The sequence below is a fragment of the Perca flavescens genome, chromosome 18 (genome assembly GCF_004354835.1).
Source record: "Perca flavescens isolate YP-PL-M2 chromosome 18, PFLA_1.0, whole genome shotgun sequence".
NCBI lineage: Eukaryota > Metazoa > Chordata > Actinopteri > Perciformes > Percidae > Perca > Perca flavescens.
The window spans coordinates 7,550,529-7,571,128 of record NC_041348.1 but is presented as its reverse complement, the minus strand read 5'-3'; the positions used below and the strand labels follow the sequence as shown (position 1 = coordinate 7,571,128).

At 39.1% G+C, this 20,600-nt stretch overlaps 1 protein-coding gene across 1 annotated transcript in view; it reads left to right on the top strand.

The window, feature by feature from the left end:
* Positions 1 to 20,600, top strand: part of cd2ap (CD2-associated protein) — a 90,440-nt gene that overhangs the window by 38,026 nt on the left and 31,814 nt on the right. The window contains exons 4-10 of the mRNA XM_028605281.1: positions 3,429 to 3,529; positions 4,075 to 4,201; positions 5,978 to 6,156; positions 11,154 to 11,241; positions 12,305 to 12,399; positions 15,818 to 15,916; positions 19,106 to 19,159. Of these exons, the coding sequence (XP_028461082.1) occupies positions 3,429 to 3,529; positions 4,075 to 4,201; positions 5,978 to 6,156; positions 11,154 to 11,241; positions 12,305 to 12,399; positions 15,818 to 15,916; positions 19,106 to 19,159 (743 nt within the window). The remainder of the gene's footprint in view (positions 1 to 3,428; positions 3,530 to 4,074; positions 4,202 to 5,977; positions 6,157 to 11,153; positions 11,242 to 12,304; positions 12,400 to 15,817; positions 15,917 to 19,105; positions 19,160 to 20,600) is intronic.

Sequence of the window (20,600 nt, the reverse complement as noted above, 5' to 3'; positions counted from 1 at the left end):
TTGCTTTTTTATTAATAAGGGAAAAACTTCCACTAATTAACCCTGACAAAGCACACCTGTGAAGGTAAAACCATTTCAGGTGACTACCTCATGAAGCTCATTGAGAGAACACCAAGGGTTTGCAGAGTTATCAAAAAAAGCAAAGGGTGGCTACTTTGAGGAATCTAAAATATAAGACATGTTTTCAGTTATTTCACACTTTTTTGTTAAGTACATAATTCCATATGTGTTCATTCATAGTTTTGATGCCTTCAGTGAGAATCTACAATGTAAATAGTCATGAAAATAAAGAAACACATTGAATGAGAAGGTGTGTCCAAACTTTTGGCCTGTACTGTATGTGTGTGTATATATATATATATATATATATATATATATATATATATATATATATATATATATATATATATATATATATATATATATATATCATGTCAGTTCCTGATCCGTTGAACATCTGACCGAGGGCTCCTCCAGCACCAGCTGGCAATCCTCACCCTGCAAACTGCTGTTCAGTCACGGAACATGACGTTAATAGCATGAGAAATGGTGCTTCTTGATTTATTCTAGTTGAATTAATCAATAGAGGCACGTGCGCGATATTTGATCAGATATAAACCAGCTTTTTTTTTTTTTTTTCTCACAAGAGCTGACCATAAGATATTAAACATGTACTGTAGATAAACTAATGCTGGCCCTTTTTAATGATGTTTTGTTGTCACTTGATCATCACACTGAGCCTATTCGGAGATGCTGTGTAGGCTACTTACACCTCCTGTTTTTCACACTGTAAGATGTCAGATTTGAAAATAAAAAAATAAAAATTAGATTCAACATAAGATAAATTCAGCTGAGACCCCACTGTACAATATACATTGTTGTAAGTCTTTTGCTTTAGTTGCGTCTTGTCCATTCATGTGCTTGCATTAAAAAAGGTGCCAAAAGTTAAAGATACGGGGGCAGTTCCCCAAATTTGGCAAAGCAGGAAAGGCTGCATGATTGAATATACACTACTCCTGTGGAGCACTTGGTTTAGAAAGAACACATAAGGGGCCCTATTTTAACTATCTAAGCGCACGGCGTGAAGCTTATGGCGCAAGTGCGAGTAGGGCGTGTCCAAATTAGGGGTGCACAATATTGAATTTTTTTTATATTGCGATATCGATAATGAATATTGCAATATCGATATTAATTTCGATATTTTTAACCATGTAAAATTACCGAAGTTACCGGAAAAAGGTGACACATCTCTATATCTCTATCACGATAACGATATTGGGTCGATATATCTTGCACCCCTAGTCCAAATCCACGTTTGCTAGTTTGACAGCGGAGCCCCGTGAGCCGGGGCATGGTTCAATTGGCTTAATTATTCACAGGTGTGTTTTGGGCGTGACATGCAATAAACCAATCATCTTTAAAAGCCAGGCGCGTTTGGACCTTGGCACATTACTCCTATGATGGCGGATTTGCTGAGCAGGCAGCAGAGAAGAAATTGATCGTATCATAATACTATTTCACATTGTAATAGGTTTGTTTAATATTTTGCATGCTGCGCACACGAGCCTAGGCTCATTCTACTAATTTGCTGTTAAAATAACAATAAAATGCTCCGTTACTGACTTTTAGACCAGACTTTCGTTGGTCAATGGCGCAAACACTTCCCGCTGCTTCAAGATAGCAGTACGCCAAGAATGCACCTGAACACACCGCCGTGTAAGACCAGCACGCCCACGGCCACACAGATGGGTGCAGGTGCGTTTGCTATTTAAACGACATGGGCGCTGGAAGGTCTTAAATAAAAGACACTTGATTGACTGCACCGGGTGCAAGATAGGGCCCTATGAGTGCATTCGAGGCTGTGAAAGTATTGGCCAATCACATTCCCTACTTTCACCCCCTCAAATCTCAGAGCTCTCCCCGACACACCGACAGTTTGGGAGTCCTGTAGAGAGTTTTCCTCAGAGCAAACGTATCGTTGTCTGGGACTTGGGATGGAAATGATTTAAACTTTAGTTGTGAACCCGAACAATCTCTAACAATCGCATCATGCTGCTCATCACAGCCACACAAAGGCTACCTGAATTATAATAAAAAATGTGGAGCTCCAGGCAGCCAAAATAGATGGCACTCGCAGCCGTTTCCAGTTACCCAGTGTTCAGGATGCCGGGTGAAAGACTGACGTGAACGGATGTTTCTGAGGGATTTCTACAAGAACAAGAAACAGTTTATTATCAAGCAAAACGACACGTTGCACATAAGCAGGGGTTCTATGGTTAACGTTATTTTACAACATACTGATGCTGGTTGCACAAAATGTAACCAGTGGATTAGGGCTGGATGATTAATCAAAAAATAATCAAAACCGAAATTCAGAACCTATAACCGACTTAATTTTACCAAGTCGATTATTTCGGTCTTTTAATCCTATTAATATTTCCGCGGCCGCCCACTGTGTGTTAATGTACTTTCCCCTTAAAACATATTACGGCCGCCGCGTGTGTAGTCACGTGACTCCGCCCCGTTTACATTAAAACTTAAATTACTTTTTTATTTTTATTTCATTGTAAAATCTACAGTTGTAGATTTAAGTTCAGTTGTTTGAAATATTTAATAAATAAGCATTAATTGCTATCTGTGTGTTGTTTCCTTATTTTAGAGTCACAAAGGATTCACTTGTACCACATTTATGTTTACATTATTATTAACTTGATTTATAAAATCATACCTACAATTATTATTTTAATAGCTTAGTATTATTCACTAAAAAGGTATATATATAAAGGCTTAGGTTGCTCTGCAAGTAATTGTAGGCCCAGTTTAATATGCAACTTAATTTTCTACAATATATGTGGTAGGGGGTCCCTGCTCCATTTCTCTTTCAGTTGAAGGGGTTCCTTGTCTTAAAACAACCAAAGATAGCAAGAGCATGATCGGGCGAAATGTCTCTGGAATAGGCTTTTGACAGCCACTTGAGCATCTCAGTCCACAAATGATATAGTGTAGAACCCAGAGCCTTCCCTAAATCGAAATAATGTGACACATCTGTTATGATTAGGTACGGAACAAGTTTGCATCATAAGAATATTAGTTTTCTTTGAACATACTCTACTTGTATCCTTCCAATATGGCAGTGACTGATTAATCCCTTTATCAGGTGATCTGAGAATGTAAATAAACACACAAAGGCCTCTGGATGAAGTTATTTGTGGTAAATGGGGACCACCCAGGGTCTTACTGTCCTCAGTCTGGACTTGGAATGCTGGTCTACACACACACACACACACACACACACACACACACACACACACACACACACACACACACACACACATGCAAGCTTATTCTCAATTCTCAAAGACTGGCATGAGCTCACATGCACAACAGGTTGGTTGACTAACTGGTATTTTCTGACCTGCTTCTCACAGAGCCCAAGAAGAGACAGTGCAAGGCTCTCTTTGACTATCAGCCGCAGAACGAAGATGAGCTGGAGCTGAAAGCCGGAGACGTCATAGACATCACTGAAGAGGTACTTTCAATGCTTGATCCAGTGTCCAAGATATCAGTTTTGGTTTTTTTTTTTTTTTTTTTTGGGATTTGAGACATACGGTGTAATATTACAACCACTCATTTTGTTTATCCACTGAAGATACAACAACTGTTGTAGTTATAACTTAGTTATTTGTGGTGCTGGCAAGTTGGAACAAGTAAGAGCCGGAAGAAGTGTTAATAATAAGTCAAGCATCATATGTGTGTGTTGCAATGTAAAGATTGGTCTTTAAGATGTTAATACTACTACTTTAATACTACAGTTATTTATAATTTTGTATTTACTGGATTTTATTTGTATTTTTTAAATGTTTATTATTTATCTATAGCAACTTACTGTGTATGTGTAGCACTAGGGGCAACAGTGTCATTTTTGTGGAACTGTTAAGCTTCCCAAGACGTCACTCCCTGAGGTACACCGGACACTCGGAGCCACCACATTTCTTTGCATTTAACATTTTGGAAAAAAAAAAAAATCACATTACGATGTCAGGTGGTTTATGTCTCATAATGTCTTCTCTGCAGGTTGAAGAGGGCTGGTGGAGCGGCGACATGAACGGCAAGTCAGGACTGTTTCCCTCCAACTTTGTCAAAGAGCTGGACGCCACGGGAGAGGACGGCGAGTCCAACGACACGGCACCAGACGAGACGGGTAAGATGGAAACAAGCCGGGGCCCATCAATGTGAAGGTGGCAACTTGGTTGGATAAACATTAGAGAAGGTGAACTGGAAATGTGTGTTTGGTTAGGCAAGATACCAAAACAAAGTTCAAGGCAGGCGCATAGTGATGGTTTTTCCTGTTCTTCATAGACTCAACTGTGGCTGTCAGTCGGCGTAGAGCTTTAAAATGCACTTCATGTTCAGGAACAAGGCCGATAAATTCCCCCCCGCTTTTACTAAGTCAGCTCTGTTAGCATATAACGTCTGCTTTGCATTTTTCAGAGACCGTTTATTCTCTGGTTGAGATATTGGAGAATTTAATGCAGAGCATTTCTTACCAGTTCTTCATGTTGTTCTCTTTGCATAATGGCCGTTAATTCATTGTCAGTAAAATGAAGTGTAGTAGTGGGACGTGCAGGTGTTACTGTAGCTGAAACAAGCCTCAACAAGAAGTTTGGCTGAGGGTTCAGTCTGCAGCTGGATCTTTCTAAGCCTGTCTGCTTGTCTGCTTGTTATGTCTTGTTGTTGTATCATTCATATATATATATATATATATATATATTCCCTGTCTTGCATCTGTTTTTCATCAGGGCTGTGGTATACTGTAGACATTCATAAGAACTATTGAGTTTTTTAATGAATGAATATTTTTTTCATATACATAGCAATGTTATAATGTAAATCTTTTCTTAGCACGCACGCACACAATCTTAGCCCCTTCTGGTGGCTGAAAGGGGAATAAAATGTGTATTTTCCAAGACAAATCATGGATCCTATCATCTAAAGCAGCATTTGTCGACTTTTTTTCAGTCCGGGCACCCTTTCAAAATATGCAAAATCTCAAGTGCATGATGAATTGAAAAAAAGTAGACCCTCTCTGACGGCCAGCACGCACGCACACACATACACCTGACAAAGCAGCATTGCCGAAGTCGATAACTGACAGAAACAATGCATGCAATAGTCCACTTTCTCTTCCACTCGCTCTATCCCTTCTTAAACACTTCAACTTTATTCAATATTAAATAAATTAATAAATACATGAATAAATAAATTAATTCATTAATAAATACATAAATAAATAAATAAAATAAATAAATAAATAAATGTGCCTTTGAAATACATCATGAAATAAATAAATGAGGCAAAAATGCATAAATAATTAAATAAATGTAAATATTCATATACAAATTAATCAAGTTTATCAGTTTAATCATTTATTTATTTCCGTTGACTTTTATTTGTGCGCTGGGTACAGAGCTGCGGTCGTGGTGCCCACGGCTCTGTTCTGAATGTGAGAGATAGCCACGCCCCCTGATTTCCATGTAAGAACCGGAAATAAATAGAGAGGGAAATAAATAAATCTGGCACTAGGAAATAAAAGTCTCTTGAAATAAATAAACATGGACTTATGAAATAAAAGTACCATGAAATAATTAAAATGAAAACCTTTTAATATATTTATTTAACTAATTGATTCATTTTTATATGAATTTTTACATTTATTTAATTATTTATGTATGTATTGCCTCTTAGTTATTTCATGATGTATTTCAAAGGCATATTTACTGTATGTATTTAGTCATTTATTTATGCATTTATAACATAAAAACCCATCTCTTCCGACTACACCTCAGATACACATAAAAAAATAAAAACCTTCAGGGTTGAAAGCGCTTAATTGGAGGTTGCTTTGGATAAAAGTGTCAGCTAAATGACATGTAATGTAATTCAAGCTCTGTCTCCCCCTGTTGTATCCCCTCCGCAGATGGAAATGGAATGGAAAGCGTCCCCACCCCCACATCCCCTCAACCTGCCTCAGGGAACGGAGTCATAGCTCAGCCCAAGAAGATCCGAGGCGTTGGCTTCGGAGATATTTTCAGAGAAGGGTCAGTCAAACTAAAGGCCCGGCTGCCAAGCTCCGAAACCGAGGAAAAGAAGGCGAGAGTAAGTGTGATGCAACCTCTGAATACACATACGTAACCGAAGAAATGCTGCTGAAGCTGAGCTCCATAGAAAAGCATTCTGATTTCCCTTTTGTGTATTTACATATGTGTCACAGAGCATTATAACATTGGCGAAAGAAACGAAAACATGAATCCCTGTGGTTCATCTTTTCATTTACATACCACTGCAAAAACAGTGTTGCTGCTAAAACAAGCCACCCATTTAGACATATTGACCATTAAATATCAGAGACATTTTGCAGCCGAATTGTATTGAAAAGTGAAATTACCAAAACAATTTTTTTTTAACGCTTTTAAACTATTTCAGAAAGTGTAAAAATTAGGATTCAATACAGTAACTATTTACTTGTCAAGACCGATATTTTTCCGTGTAAAGATACAGAGAGACATTAAAATTTCTTACAGTACATCCTACTTTAGCTCCTGAAAAATGTGCACTTTTAAATTCCACATGTACTTTATTTCCAGAGGTTGCATAAACAGGGGCAACCGTTGTCTTGGTTTTGTGTATAGATTTGGATCAGTAATATAATGGTCTAGTCAAAGTGCTAACAACATCAATTACTTTAAAATTAGATATGTCGGAAGGATATTTACTTGCAGCCCTTTTTTGACGCTAAATAGTTAAATGGCATTTGTCCTTATTTACTAAAAGACTGCACTAAGGTTTTGTATTGGCTGCATTATGTATTTTAGGGACTTCCTGTTTGCTAGCCCAAAAAAAAGTGTGTACAGCAGCAGTCTGCCCTTCTACAAACACTATGTTTACATGCACACTATCATTCCGAATATGACAATATTGGGTCTTGTAAACAACATATTCCGTTTGAATATTCAGAATAAGGCATTTTTTCCAAAGCATTTTTCCGATTAAGACATGCGGGATATGCCGATATTATTCGGGTTCTAGAAGCATTCTTAGGACATGTATACAGCGCATTTAGACAGGGTTTCTGCGGGGTCTTAAAAAGACTAACATTTCAAAATCAAATTTTTAGGCCTTAAAAAGTCTTAAATTCACTGTATTTAACAGTATTGTGTTCTAGGTCTTAAATTATTTTAAACAGGTAACTTGATTTTCCTACATCCACGCAACGCTAGCTCTAATGCTCTTTTTTTTTATTATTATTCCGTGGTGTTGTAGTTCTTTCAGCTTTCGTGATATTGGCGGTGAGTCTCTTTCGGATTGTACCACAGACATAAAACTGATTTTATTCTTCAGCTATGGGGAAGTGCAAGTTTAGCCATACTTGTCTTGAAAAAACTGTTAATCTATTAAATTTAGGGCTTAGTGGGTGTTGTGATAAAGGCCTTAAATTCCATTCATAAAAAGGTCTTAAAAAAGTCTTAACTTTGACTTGGTAAAATCTGCAGAAACTCTGTTAGAATATGCGTATCGGGTGCCTGGGTAGCCCGCCTGGTAGAGCAGGCGCACATATATAGAGGTTTACTCCTCAACGCAGCGGCCACAGGTTCGACCCCACCCTGCGGCCCTTTGCTGCATGTCGTTCCCCCGCTCTCTCCCATTTCATGTCTTCACCTTTCCTATATAAATAAAGGCTGTGAGTTGCTATGGTTATCACCAGAAATCAACCAGCCAGCAGTTAGCATGGCTGCGGTAGTCATGCATGTCCAAAAGAAAAGTCCACATTTCTGGTCGGTTGGAATATTGTCTTTTTCAGAATTGGGGCAAAAAAATCTGAATATTATGTGCATGTAAACATAGTCACCGTCATTAAAAAGATTGCATTTATCCCCATATTTAAGTGATATCGCGTCAATCCCCTACTCTTGCAGTATAAATAGCCTGGCATCTGATCCTATTTAGCAGCAACTCATGCAAATCAGATGAACAGTGTCTGGGCTCATTTACATCTGTAGTCTCAGTAAATAAAATACATGCAAAATGTTGCGCTCCTGACAGTAATTTGGGGAAATCAATTTAAAACTTCCCTCTCCGTCTCAGTAACATCTCTTCAGTCACATCTCTTCTTCATCTATATGACATGTGGGTTATCGAAATGATTTATTTCTGTGTTGTTTTGGAGGAAGTGTCTTGGGTCAGCCTGGCACAGATTTACCTTTTTTGTTTTAGAGGTCCGTTTAAAATTTTTCATTTGATTTTTATTAGGATCCCCATTAGCTGATGGAGAACATCAGCCACTCTTCCCAACAACAGATGAGACTTTTTCAGACAAAAAAACCACATGAAATAAACATAAATAATGTTGTTTACTGCCTATGCTAAAGGAACATACCCATATTCATGTGAAGTTTCTGTTTGGTGTAAATACACTTGTTTCGCTGTCCTCAGCACATGTAATGTTCTTGCATAAAAAGGCAAGCTGGATATACAATTTAAACTGCCATCCAGTTTGAGATCGATTTGGAATTTTAGCCAGCATGGAAACAATTATTCTAAATTGTAAAACAAAAAAAAAACCTGAAAACCCAATTTTAGATGTCTTTTTTTTCCTGTTTTGTTTGTAATTTATTTACTTTTTTTTTTTGGGGAGCACAAGGGAGGTTAATGACATGTTGATAAGAACACGCTGACATACAGATGTATCAGTTCCAACAGAGGCTCACTGCTTAGTTAAGCATGTAACTCCGCTCTGAAACTCTTCCCTCTTTTCCTTCTCTCTCCCCTTCACAACAGCCCTCCCACTCTCTTTCACCACTAGCACGGCTTCCTTCGCTCTCCTCCACTCCTCACATTACACCACATGTCGCATGCTCTCACACTCTCTTTGGCCTTGACCCGCCCACCTCAGCCTATCACTGCCCTCCCCTCTGGCTGCAGTAGGATCAGGGACATAAAGTATCCTGCTTATGACATTTTCACTTTTTGACTTTTTTTTTGGGGCAGTTATTGGTGATTTCTGAACTGATCAGTTTACATTTAGTACCATGCATTCTGTTAAAGCTTTAGTGCGTAACTTTGTTTATATTAATGAACGTCCGTTACATTCAAGCCGTTGCCAAATGAGTTGACACAAAGCTAATCTCGCATAGCCAGACCTTCCTCCACAGCGCTGCGGAGGAAGGGCTGGCTGGTCCACACAGCATTCTGGGATGGGAGAAAAACGTGCTCTTGTTTATTGACATTTCTTTAAACCAATCCCAATCGTCATGGGCGGTGCTACGCGCCGAGCGGAGCCACGGTGCCTCTGCAAAATAGCCTCGGGAAGGAACTTGTTTTGGTGGAACATGTGTACGTTCAAAAGTTGTTTTTGTCATGCAACAGAAAACTCATTCAAAAGCAGACATCCAATAAGATCCGGCGAAAGTTCCGGCACAACAAGAGCAATCCCGGAAGTGGAACGTCGTGGATATAGACTAATACAAAGCTAATTAAGCCTAGCAACTCCACAAAACTCTTTCTTTATTTCTCAGTATGGCTGTTTAGAAAATGTTGTCATCCAATGATTTTTGCACGTGTAGATCATTTCCTCTTCTGAAGAGTCCATGTTATTTTAATCCTCCGTGTCCTCCTTGGCTACTAGCAGCTGTGTTGAGGGATGGGGGCAGTGGGCAATCACGGAAGGCTTGCATCATGTGGACGCACCAACAGTTTTGAGGTCATTACTTAGAATTCCTCATGGGGGAGACAGAAACAACGCACTATAGATTTTGATTTAATTTTAAAGTGTTTTTTTCCCCCCCCGAATATGTAAAGAACAGCAGACAAGAAATAAAAACAAAACAACAATGTAACAACTTAATGTTGAATTCATACACTCTTTTCACGTCGTAGGAAAGCACATCGTAGAGCTGGCCAATACATCGATATTCTATCGATATCGTGATATGAGACTAGATGTCGTCTTAGATTAGAAAGCTAACGTGAGCCAACGAGCAGCAGCCGGCCGTTTGGTTGCTCCGCTCCCACTATAGGGAAACTCATTTAGGCCACAGAGAGAACAGCTGACAGCCCGGGAGAGGCACTGTCTGGTTAACACCAGTTTTTAGCTGTGACTGTCCTTCCTTTGCCGTACCCGAAGTTGCTGCATTTTGGCTGCTGTCTGGAGATTCCTTCATGAACAACTCGTATTCTTTCGGATGTTCCATACGCAAATGTTTTAACCGCAGCGATGATGTGTATAGTTTAGGGTCCTTGCCACCACGAGACAAATCGGCATTGCAAATTGAACATGTAGCTGGACTTGAATGGCCTTCTTTTGACTGAAAGTACTGCCAAACAGCACTTTTTCTGCTCACGAGTTCCATGTTCACTTTCTCACAGCCTACTGCATACAATACAATTACAGCCTAGATTCTTTTTAGATTTATGGAGTAAAGCATGTTACAAAAAATTACCACTCCTATTTAATCAGTTTAACCTGGAAAAAACAGTGGAATTTTTTTTTAAGGTTCAGCAGAAACCAAACTCCGTCAAAAAGCCCAATATTCAGCCGGATCCGACCCCGAATCCTGGTTCTTTTTTAGTGGTGCCATTTTATATTCAATTCAATGTTCAATTTCTTCAGTAAAACAATGTTGGAAATGATTTCCTTTCATTTGTTTTAAATTCAACAAGCAATTAGTTGTATTTTAGCAGAATACTGAAAGCAGCAGAAATGCAGAACTGAGTCCACTTTAATATCGGTTTATTTATCGCCAGTAATATTGTTGTCGAGATATTCAACAACGTTATCGCATATCTTCCTCATATCATGCAGCCCTAATAATGGTACACCTTTTTATTTTATCTTTATTTCAATGTAGTCTTTTTGACTCACTAATCATCACTTGCAAGCTGTAACATCAGACATCCCTTGTTTAGCAGGAAAGGTATTCTTTCTTTCCATATCTGCTACAATCCTTAACTGCTAACCCCAAAATTAACTGCATCATTCATACACATTTCTACTTAATAATTCCCACACAAATTCACAGACAGGACTCCTTCACATGAAGCCACATATCCACTCGTGCGATAAATCATTTCCATCTGTATTGTTTGCTTCATTTTAGCCAATCCCATCATTACCATCTGCTGCAAAGCCCGCCCATCCCAACGTGACCGACTCGCAGAGAGCAGACGGAGACAGCAAATCCAAAGGTATATATAACACTACAGTATGAAATTGAATACTGTAAAAGTATATAATAAAAGGATACTTTAAAATGTGGGAAGTGTATTTACTATCCTGTTTACTTTTAAAGTTGGTTGTTAGCATTATTTGCATCTGTCATTAGTTACAGCTCCACTGTGTAGTTTGGATATGATGAAGCATCACTTGCAAATACTGAAAAAGCCATTATTCAAAAAGATTTGACCCCAAGTAAGTGGACTGTAAGCCTTATTTTGTTTGTGTATTGGGGAAATATGATGGGATGTTCAAATCCCTAAGAAATGTCATCTCTGGGCACCTGGGTAGCTCACCTGGTAGAGAGGGAGCCAATATATAGAGGTTTATTACTCCTCAACGCAGCGGCCGCGGATTCGACTCCGACCTGCGGGCCTTTGCTGCATGTCATCCCCCCCCCTCTCTCTCACTTTTCAAGTCTAAGCTGTCTCCTATAGAAATAAAGGCCTCGAATGCCCAAAAAATAATCTTCAAAAAAAAAAAGACGTGTCAGCTCTCAGACGTACCATTTTTTAAGACGTGTGCTTGTCTGTGTGCTTACATGCAGGGTGCGATTTGTCGGGGTGGGGGGGATGCGTGGGATTTCCCCCTTTTCTGGTCTACAAATCCCTTCCTCTGCTGACCTATACCTAAAATAGAAGTATTTTAAACTAAGTAAATGTGAACACGTAGTGCCATAGAACGATAAAATCCGAGCGGCAGTTGCTGGTTGTATTTAGCCGCTACAGAGCTCCGGGACGCCGGCTACCAAGTAGAAAGCATTTTGTTTTTACCGCGAAGTGAATTACATTTTGAGATTATTTTCCAATAAATATTGATGTTCATAAATAAGTGTTTTGGCATGGCTGGCCAAGTGGCACTATATCCATGGTATAAGAAGGGTAATTTTTTTTTTTTTTTTACAAATCGCACCCTGCTTAAATGAATAATAAATACTGTAGCGGTATACTTGTACTTCTAGTATGCTCTGTTTGGCTTCCTTGTGTGCTTTTGCCTATAAATCTTGTTAAGACTCCATTATTTCTGTTTCCTCAGCAAAAGAGTACTGTAAGGTCACATTTGCTTTTGAGGCTACAAATGAGGATGAGCTGACCATAAAAGAGGGCGATATCATCCACATCCTGAGCAAGGTACGTTTTCGGTGCATAATGCATTAAAGTTGTGGAATTGAATGGCAAAACACCTGGGCTTATAGACTGAATCACTGTGACATCACGCTAACACAACAATCACTTCCGGGTTGACAATTGGCAGTTGATTTGAATTGTGGAGATATGTAAAATCTGCCAACTTTTTAAAATGTATTTCTGTTGTAATTTTCAGCTGTAACCGTAACATTTAAAGATATATTTAGTTAAACACAGTGATCCTATCAATATGTGACGTTTCTGCTGAGGTTATTTTCTGTACTGTCTTGCTTTGCTAGCGTGTTTTGATAAACCAAATTTAAGGTTACAAACAGCAACAGGTTTATTTGAAGGGGCGTAAGACTGACATGACAACGTCATTATTATGACATGACACCTGTCATGAACATGAATTTGAAGTATTCATGACTGTTGTCATTAAGCGTCATTGGTATATAGATATCATTCATGACTCCGTCATATAAGCATTCGATGATGAAATCAAACTTCATGACAGGTTCAAATTGTTTCACTTTACATGAGGTCAAGGAAAAATATTCATGACACAATTATAATGCTCTCATGACAGCGAATGTAAAAACCAACCTATTAATGACATTTAAATGTAATGTTAACACATAAAGCCAAATAGTTTATTAAAGTTTGGTATGACCTATTTATGACCGGTTATGTTGTCTAGGTTAATGTCAAGTTGTCATTACAAAGACATTGACAGGTTGTACTTTCTTGCATAATGTCAAGTTGTTATAACACAGAGATTGTTGGGTAACACTTTACTTGAAGGTACCTACATAAGAGTGACATGACACATGAACCCTAACTCTAACCCTAACCGTAACTTGTCATGACAAAAACCGAATGACACTTAATACAAGAAGCGTTATGTCATAAATGTTTATGACTTGTTTATAATGTTTGACACATTCGTGACCGTGTCATGTCACTCTTATGTAGATACCTTCAAGTAAAGTGTAACCGATTGTTGTCTTATTGTCAAGTTGTCATGACGAAGACATCTCGGACAATGTTAACTTTGCATTAAAAGTGTGTAATAATTTACCTAATGACAACAGTCATGAATACTCAAAATGACTCATTCATGTTTATGAGGGATGTCTATGTCATAATAATGACAGTGTCATGTCAGTCTTATGAACACCCCTTCAAATAAAGTGTTACCCAGCAACAACTCGCCACCGGTCAGACCAACGGCTAGTTTTGGGTGTTGTCATTTTCTTTAGTCTGTGGCCCAACAGGTAAATTAGGTTTCCAAGCTAATGTTAGTAAATGTGTTGAAATATGAAATATCAAACATAGATTTTAGATGATTTAGATGAGTATGTCACGTTGTTTCTCGCCCCCTGTTCGCTCAGCTCACGACCATTGAATTGTATGTATATTGAATGTACACATGCAGGGGATTTCTACACGGAAGTTATTGTAAACAAACATTGTGATGGGGTTAGGGCTGGGCAATATGGAGAAAATCAAATATCACGATATTTTTGACCAAATACCTCAATATCGATACCGCAACGATATTGTAGTGTTGAGAGATTTTTGATAATCATCCGTAATGTGGATATAATGACTAAGTGGGTAAAGGCAAATAATAGAACAGTTACAACAGTCTAGTAAGTTCAGAAAATGACATCACGTTACTGTAATGCAGCCTTTAAAACCAGGAAAAGACAACACTTATACCATATTATGATATCCAAAATCTAAGTCGATGTATAGTCTCATATCACGATATTGATATAATATCGATATATTGCCCAGCTCTAGATGGGGTCTGTTTGGAAACATATTACGATAGATATTGTGGGTTAAGGTATGGCTTTTCCTGTAATGACTTTACTGTTCCCAGCATACCTATCGGTTATAGAATATATTCTGTATCAGAAGTCAGAGGTTGGATGGATCATTTGAGAACAGATTTACAGCTCCCTCTTAAGAGAAATGAACAGAGGATGTATTCCCTGATCATAAGTATTGTTCTATAACAAAACACATTCTGAAGTAGTAAATACACATTGAAACCAGTGTTGCAACTCATTGATCACATTGCATGTCTCCAGCAATATTGGTTGAGGCATTTACAGATGTGGGTTTCTTTCTTTTCTCACTTTAATTATTTCATATTTGTGTGTCAATTACAATGACTCATTATCACGCAGTAGCACCTTTTTTGTCATCCCCATTCATTCGTCTCAGTTGAATGTTTTACTTCAGAGAATTGGGGCAGAGTCCCATAAAGATACATAAAGACTCTGTTGGCAGAGCTCAGTGGCCACTGACAAGCTTATCAGGAACTGTTGCACAAGATGTGCAAGAAAGGGGGGGAAAAAAGATGCTGCAAATGTATCAGTGGTATGTGTATGGGTCATCCAATGTCTTCTCTGTCTGGCCACAACATTTTATCGACATCACACCTGATTTCCTCCCTTGCAGTGCAACGAGGGAACATTATTTTGGCATGATGCAGCCACCCACAAGAACAATCTGCTGTGATATCCTCACCTGTCACCTGAGTTTGGTTGCTCTAAATTTAGAGGGAATTGAATTGTTCCCCATATAGCCTAAGTCTTCAACAAAACCACATACCTATATGTGTATGTGAGGTTATTGTGATTATTGGTTGCTATCTTTTGCATGTAGGGATTTACACAATGAACATGTGAATAGTTGCATTTGAGTATATTATGATTCAATAGCAAATGAATGCATTTTTACATTACATTACATGTCATTTTACATTACATGTCATTTTAGCTGATGCTTTTATCCAAAGCGACTTACACTTGCTATATATGTCAGAGGTCGCACGCCTCTGGAGCAGCTAGGGGTTAAGTGTCTTGCTCAGGGACACATTGGTAGATGTATCACAGTGGGAATCGAACCCGGATCTCCCCACACCAAAGGCATGTGTCATATCCACTGCTCCATCATAAATGACTATAGTCATAGGAACAACTGACCTAATGTTCATATAAATAGCCTTATATTCGATGATTGTGCCAAAGCAATTGAGAAAAACTGTAATAGACCATGTCTCCTTCAGTTTCCCCACCAAGACTATATTAGAAAGCTACCGCCATCTAGTGGACACTGTTGAGAATTGCTTGTGAAATGATCAGAAGGGTTGTTTTTTGGTAGTTTTTTTTGTGGAGCCCTTTCAGCCCCTTTTTTTTTTATTATAGAGACATTTTTACACCTTCCTTTACATCCTCCCTACTACAGTAGAGTGAATTTAACATTGGACGGTGCTTTAAAGTTAAAGTGAAAATAAAGAAATAATTATTAGACGGGCATATTAGAAAGAAAGTGACAAAGCAAAGATCACAAATAGATCACTAAAGTGTTGTCATTCACTCTTTGTTAATTTGATCTCTAACAGGACACAGGAGAGCCCGGCTGGTGGCGAGGGGAGATCGGGGGCAGGGAGGGTGTCTTCCCTGACAACTTTGTAGCCATGGTGACTGATGCAGAGAAAGAGGTGAGATCATCACATGGACAAAACTACTACCGTTGGAAACTATTTTCATAACCGATTTTAATCATTTTGCACGGCTAATTAGGGCTGAGTATTGTTCAAAAATGTTCAATGCGATACAAATACTGTGACTTTGATACCGGTTCCTAAACGATCCTTTTTTTTCTATACCGATTTTATAAAACAAAAAGAAACTACAACTTTACACATTAGGCACAACTCTTAGCAGTATTATTAGATCTCGGTAGAAACATGCTGCATACTTATTGGCTCACTGACGCTGATGAGATTTATTCCTTAGATATTGAATTTGGGTATTGAATGACGAGGCATTAGTCGATTAATCGATACTTAGAAGATAATTCGGTTGGTGCCTAAAACGTATTGTTGATTGTACAAAACAAGCAATTTGATGACATCACTGGGCTCTGGGAAATTGTGATGGGTATCTTAGACTATTTTCTGACATTTAACAGATCAAATGATTAGATGATAATGACACTAATTGTTAGTTGCAGCCCTTATAACTGCTGTAGGTAGGATTGTGAAGATCCAGGACTTTGCCAACAAATTCGAACATCGACAACTTCTCAGTCCCTCCCCCCTTTCTGCTGAAGTCCAAACCGTCTCGTAAGCCCCTCCCACACAACGGAGTTTGACAGAACTGCCGACATGTCAGACAACATTTTCAATAACTAAAACGCTAACACAATGTTAACTTTACTCACCAACATAACTCACCAACAGTAAAACGATGCTAACTAGCAGGCTACTGTTAGCCATTTCAGCATCATATCAGACCGTAGCCTGGGTAAACCCTGACGAACTTCCGGCAAATTTGAGATTTGCTCTGCAAGTCAGTCTGGCGAAGAGCCCATTCAAACCCATTCCCAATGTCCTCAAAATTGAGGCACCAATCACAACCGCTGAGGCGGGCTTTACGCGACGAGGATAGCGCAGCGATGGCGAGCAGCTTTTTGTTTACATTCAACATGACGGCTACCGAAGCTGTGCTTCACGTGCTCGGCAACCCGCAGGTCAGTGTGACATATGCCGATTTCATGCAGGTCAATACTACAATTAACTGACAACATAAGTTATATATATATAGGGAAGAACGCTATATATGCGTGTGCGTGCCTGAGCAGTGATTGACACGCAGATAGACACCCCCCGTGGCCCTGATTGGAGAAAATCAACCGGGAGCGGTGGAATTTTGCCAATCGCACTACAGGCTGTAGGTGGTGCCAGAGGATCAGGATTTTTTTTATATTACATAATTCATGTAGTACTACTGGATCATAAGGTCATTTTCAGCAAATATGACAGAAAGTTACTTTTACCTACTGCATGCATCTTTAAAGGAACAGTAATTATCTTTTTTGTATTGCACAAAATGGGTGAAATTTGTAAAAAGTCTTTTAAAGTCCCCCTCCACTCAAATATGTGTTTTTCTCATTGTCACTTCACTTAGATGTATGCATGGTGTATGTACAGAGTGCTGCAAAGAGACTCCCGCCCACTGTCTAACTTAACAAAAATAAATGTAATAGCTGGCAACGTTTCGGTACCTGACCATCCTCAGGCAAATCTGTTCTAGAGTGTGACATAAAAACGCTGTTTTCACATCTGCTAAAGAGGGAAAGTTTAACATGTGGACGTACCAGCAGGGATTTGTGACAACAGAACTAGTTTTGAAGCCGGTTGTGGTCCAATATGCAACTTAAGCAAGTGTAGTGTGGAAATTAGCATCTTACAGGACACATACACTAGGAATTGGACTTTTCAGTGAAGTAGTAAACATTTTTTAAATTGCAAATATTTGTATATTCTTACATCATAATTCAATGCGGGAGAAGAAATAGGTGTAATTTTAAGACTGGGTCGTAGTAAAGTAGTTTGTTGAGCTATTTTTGTGTGTAGGGGATCTCTAAATATTCAGTGGAAATGTAATGTGGCTATAGTGGGTGTTGGTGCCTGCAATGCTTGGGCCCTATACTTACCTACACTATAAATAATAAAAAAGAGACCATCATTAAAAAGCTTTAACAAGTTTGACTTTGAAGTGAGAAACAGTTTAGAGCCTGGAGATTTGTTTTATCTTTTTATTTATTTTTTTTTATTTATCCTTTATTTTACCAGGTGATGTCCCATTGAGATAGTCAAATCTCTTTTACAAGGGAGCCCTCTTAATGTCCTTTCACCAAGATATCTTGGCAGATATGACTGAACAAAACCATACTATACCTTACATCATCTAATTAATAGTATGTAGAGTGTAAGCACAGCTTAGGTTTTCCACATAGAAAATCCTGTTTTAATTTTCATAAAGGCTCTTCCACATCAGCCAGATGCCTTTTAGGTGAGTACATATGCTGCCCTGTCGCGTCCTTGCAAAGACTGATGATGATAATAATAAGACTTCAATCAGGCTAACCTTAAGAGGATTATGGCTGACTTCCATCAACATATTGACTGCCACTCCACACCACAGTTGACAGCAATGATGGCATCCAAGTTCAAAGTAGCTTTATTGTCATTATATTGAGAACAATATAACGAAATTTAGTTGGCAGTTCCCTGTGGCATAAAAACAGGGAAAAGACAGGCACAACAATAAAACATAAAATTACTAAGAACACAATAAAGTGCAATGTGATGGGCAAGCCCAGTGGGCAGCATAAATACTATATATTGACAAGGGCAATGGAACCAGTAAAAACCATTCAATGTTATGTTGTGTTATTACACAATGGAAATACTTTGTGTGATGTGGATGTGAATAATGGAATATTAGTGTGCATGTAAATGAGAGCGTCCTGACGGGGACCATCACTGCCTGGTACAAAAACAGCACCTAACAGGACTGCAAGGCCCAGCAGAGAGTGGTTTGTCTGGCTGAACACACAATAGGCGGTGCCCCCCCCCCAAAAAAAAGGCTAGCAGAATCATTACAGATCAAAACTTGCCGGGTACCAGCCTTTTCTCCTAGTTGAGGACGAGAAGAAGGTACTGGATACACCAGGCCAGAGGAGTGAGTGTGTCTGTTCTGTATGAAGGCTGACTCCAACTGATTTCTGTTTGTTAATGCAAAGGACATTGGAGCCCTTTGATGTTATCGCAGAAAAAGGTTCGAGGTTTTCCACAGACATCATTTCTTCATTATATTCTGTCTTCTTATTTATATTTTAGACTCCCACGTCGAGAGGGTCACTGAGATCATCTCCCAAGCAGGAGTCTGAAGAGGTAAGCTGTCAGTGTCTCTGATGAAAGAAGACCACCTAAGGTCTTTGGTACGAGTGTCCGTATGTTTAATACCAGGGTGGATTAGAGTGAACTCGCTATCAGCTCTGAACATGTGGTGTGTCGTAATCATTTCAAAAGAGAGAGAAAATAAAAATAAATCCCTGCTGGTTCTGACTGCCTTTGGATCCCTTTCAGTTCAGGTCTCGTATTTATGCATGTCATGGTCAGGTAGGTTTTCCTTCAGGTTAGGTTTCCATGGCTCCATTTTGCACAGCAGGTCCAAAACGTCTAGTCACTACCACCCTCAATTGTTTTTTTAAATACAGGCACAATCACACATACGTTTCTGTGCTTAGTCCAGACCCCTGTTGCCTAATCTAGCTTGTAGTTCAGCTAAGAAACCGAGAAAGACTTTGGCTCAGCATCTTCATTAAAGGAACACAGCGACTTACTGGGACTTTAGCGTATTCACCGTATCCCCCAGAGATAGATAAGTCCATACATATACTTCTTATCTCTGTGCGTGTCATTACTCTGTCTGGAGCACCCACCGCTAGCCTCACTTAGCACAGATCCTGGAGGACACTTTCTGTTGTATCTCCTGGAACATTCCGGAGGTAATAAAAAAGGCAATAGTAGGTCTGAAAGACAGAATGTCAGAGTTGCAATGATATTTGAAGAAGAAGGGCCGATTGGCTCAATGAATATGGGCAGAAACCCACATGACAGACAGATTTTGTCACACTGCTGAAATGTTCACGGACAGAAGGTTTGTAGGGGGACATACAGTATATGCACACACAAATAGCCACATTTCTTCTGCCTACCACAGCCTACAAACTCCCTTAGCCCACAGTAAGTGTCCTTGGGTTTCATGAAAGGCGCTATATAAATACGTTATTATGTGTATTACATGAAATGGCATATTTATAGTAAATCATTATGGATTTTAATATTAATAGTAGTGAATTGTTGCCCAGCATTTTATGAGGAAGTACTAGACTTGCTTTCCCTTGCAATTCTGTAACCATTAGGGTTCAAGTCTAAAGGCTCTATTTTAACGATAAAAGCGCCTGGCCTAGGTGCGTTTAGGGCCTGTACGAATCCACTCTTGCTAGTTTCACGGCGGAAAAAAGGGTCCATTCCCTTTTTTAAAAGCCAGGCGCGTTTGTACCTTGTTGCATTGCTATTGTGATGGCAGAGTTGCTGAGCAGGAAGGAGAGAGTTTCGGGAGTAGAAACTGATCTGCTCGTGCGTGAAGTGAAAGCTCACGAGCAGATCACACATGGCACGAGCACTATGCCACCAAAACTCTGCGAGGTGAAGCAGGCGTTGAAATAACAATAAAATGCTGCATTATTGACTTTAGACCAGGTTTTATGGTTGGTCAATGATGCAGTCCCTTTCCGCTGCCTCAAGATAGTGATACGCATGAACACAC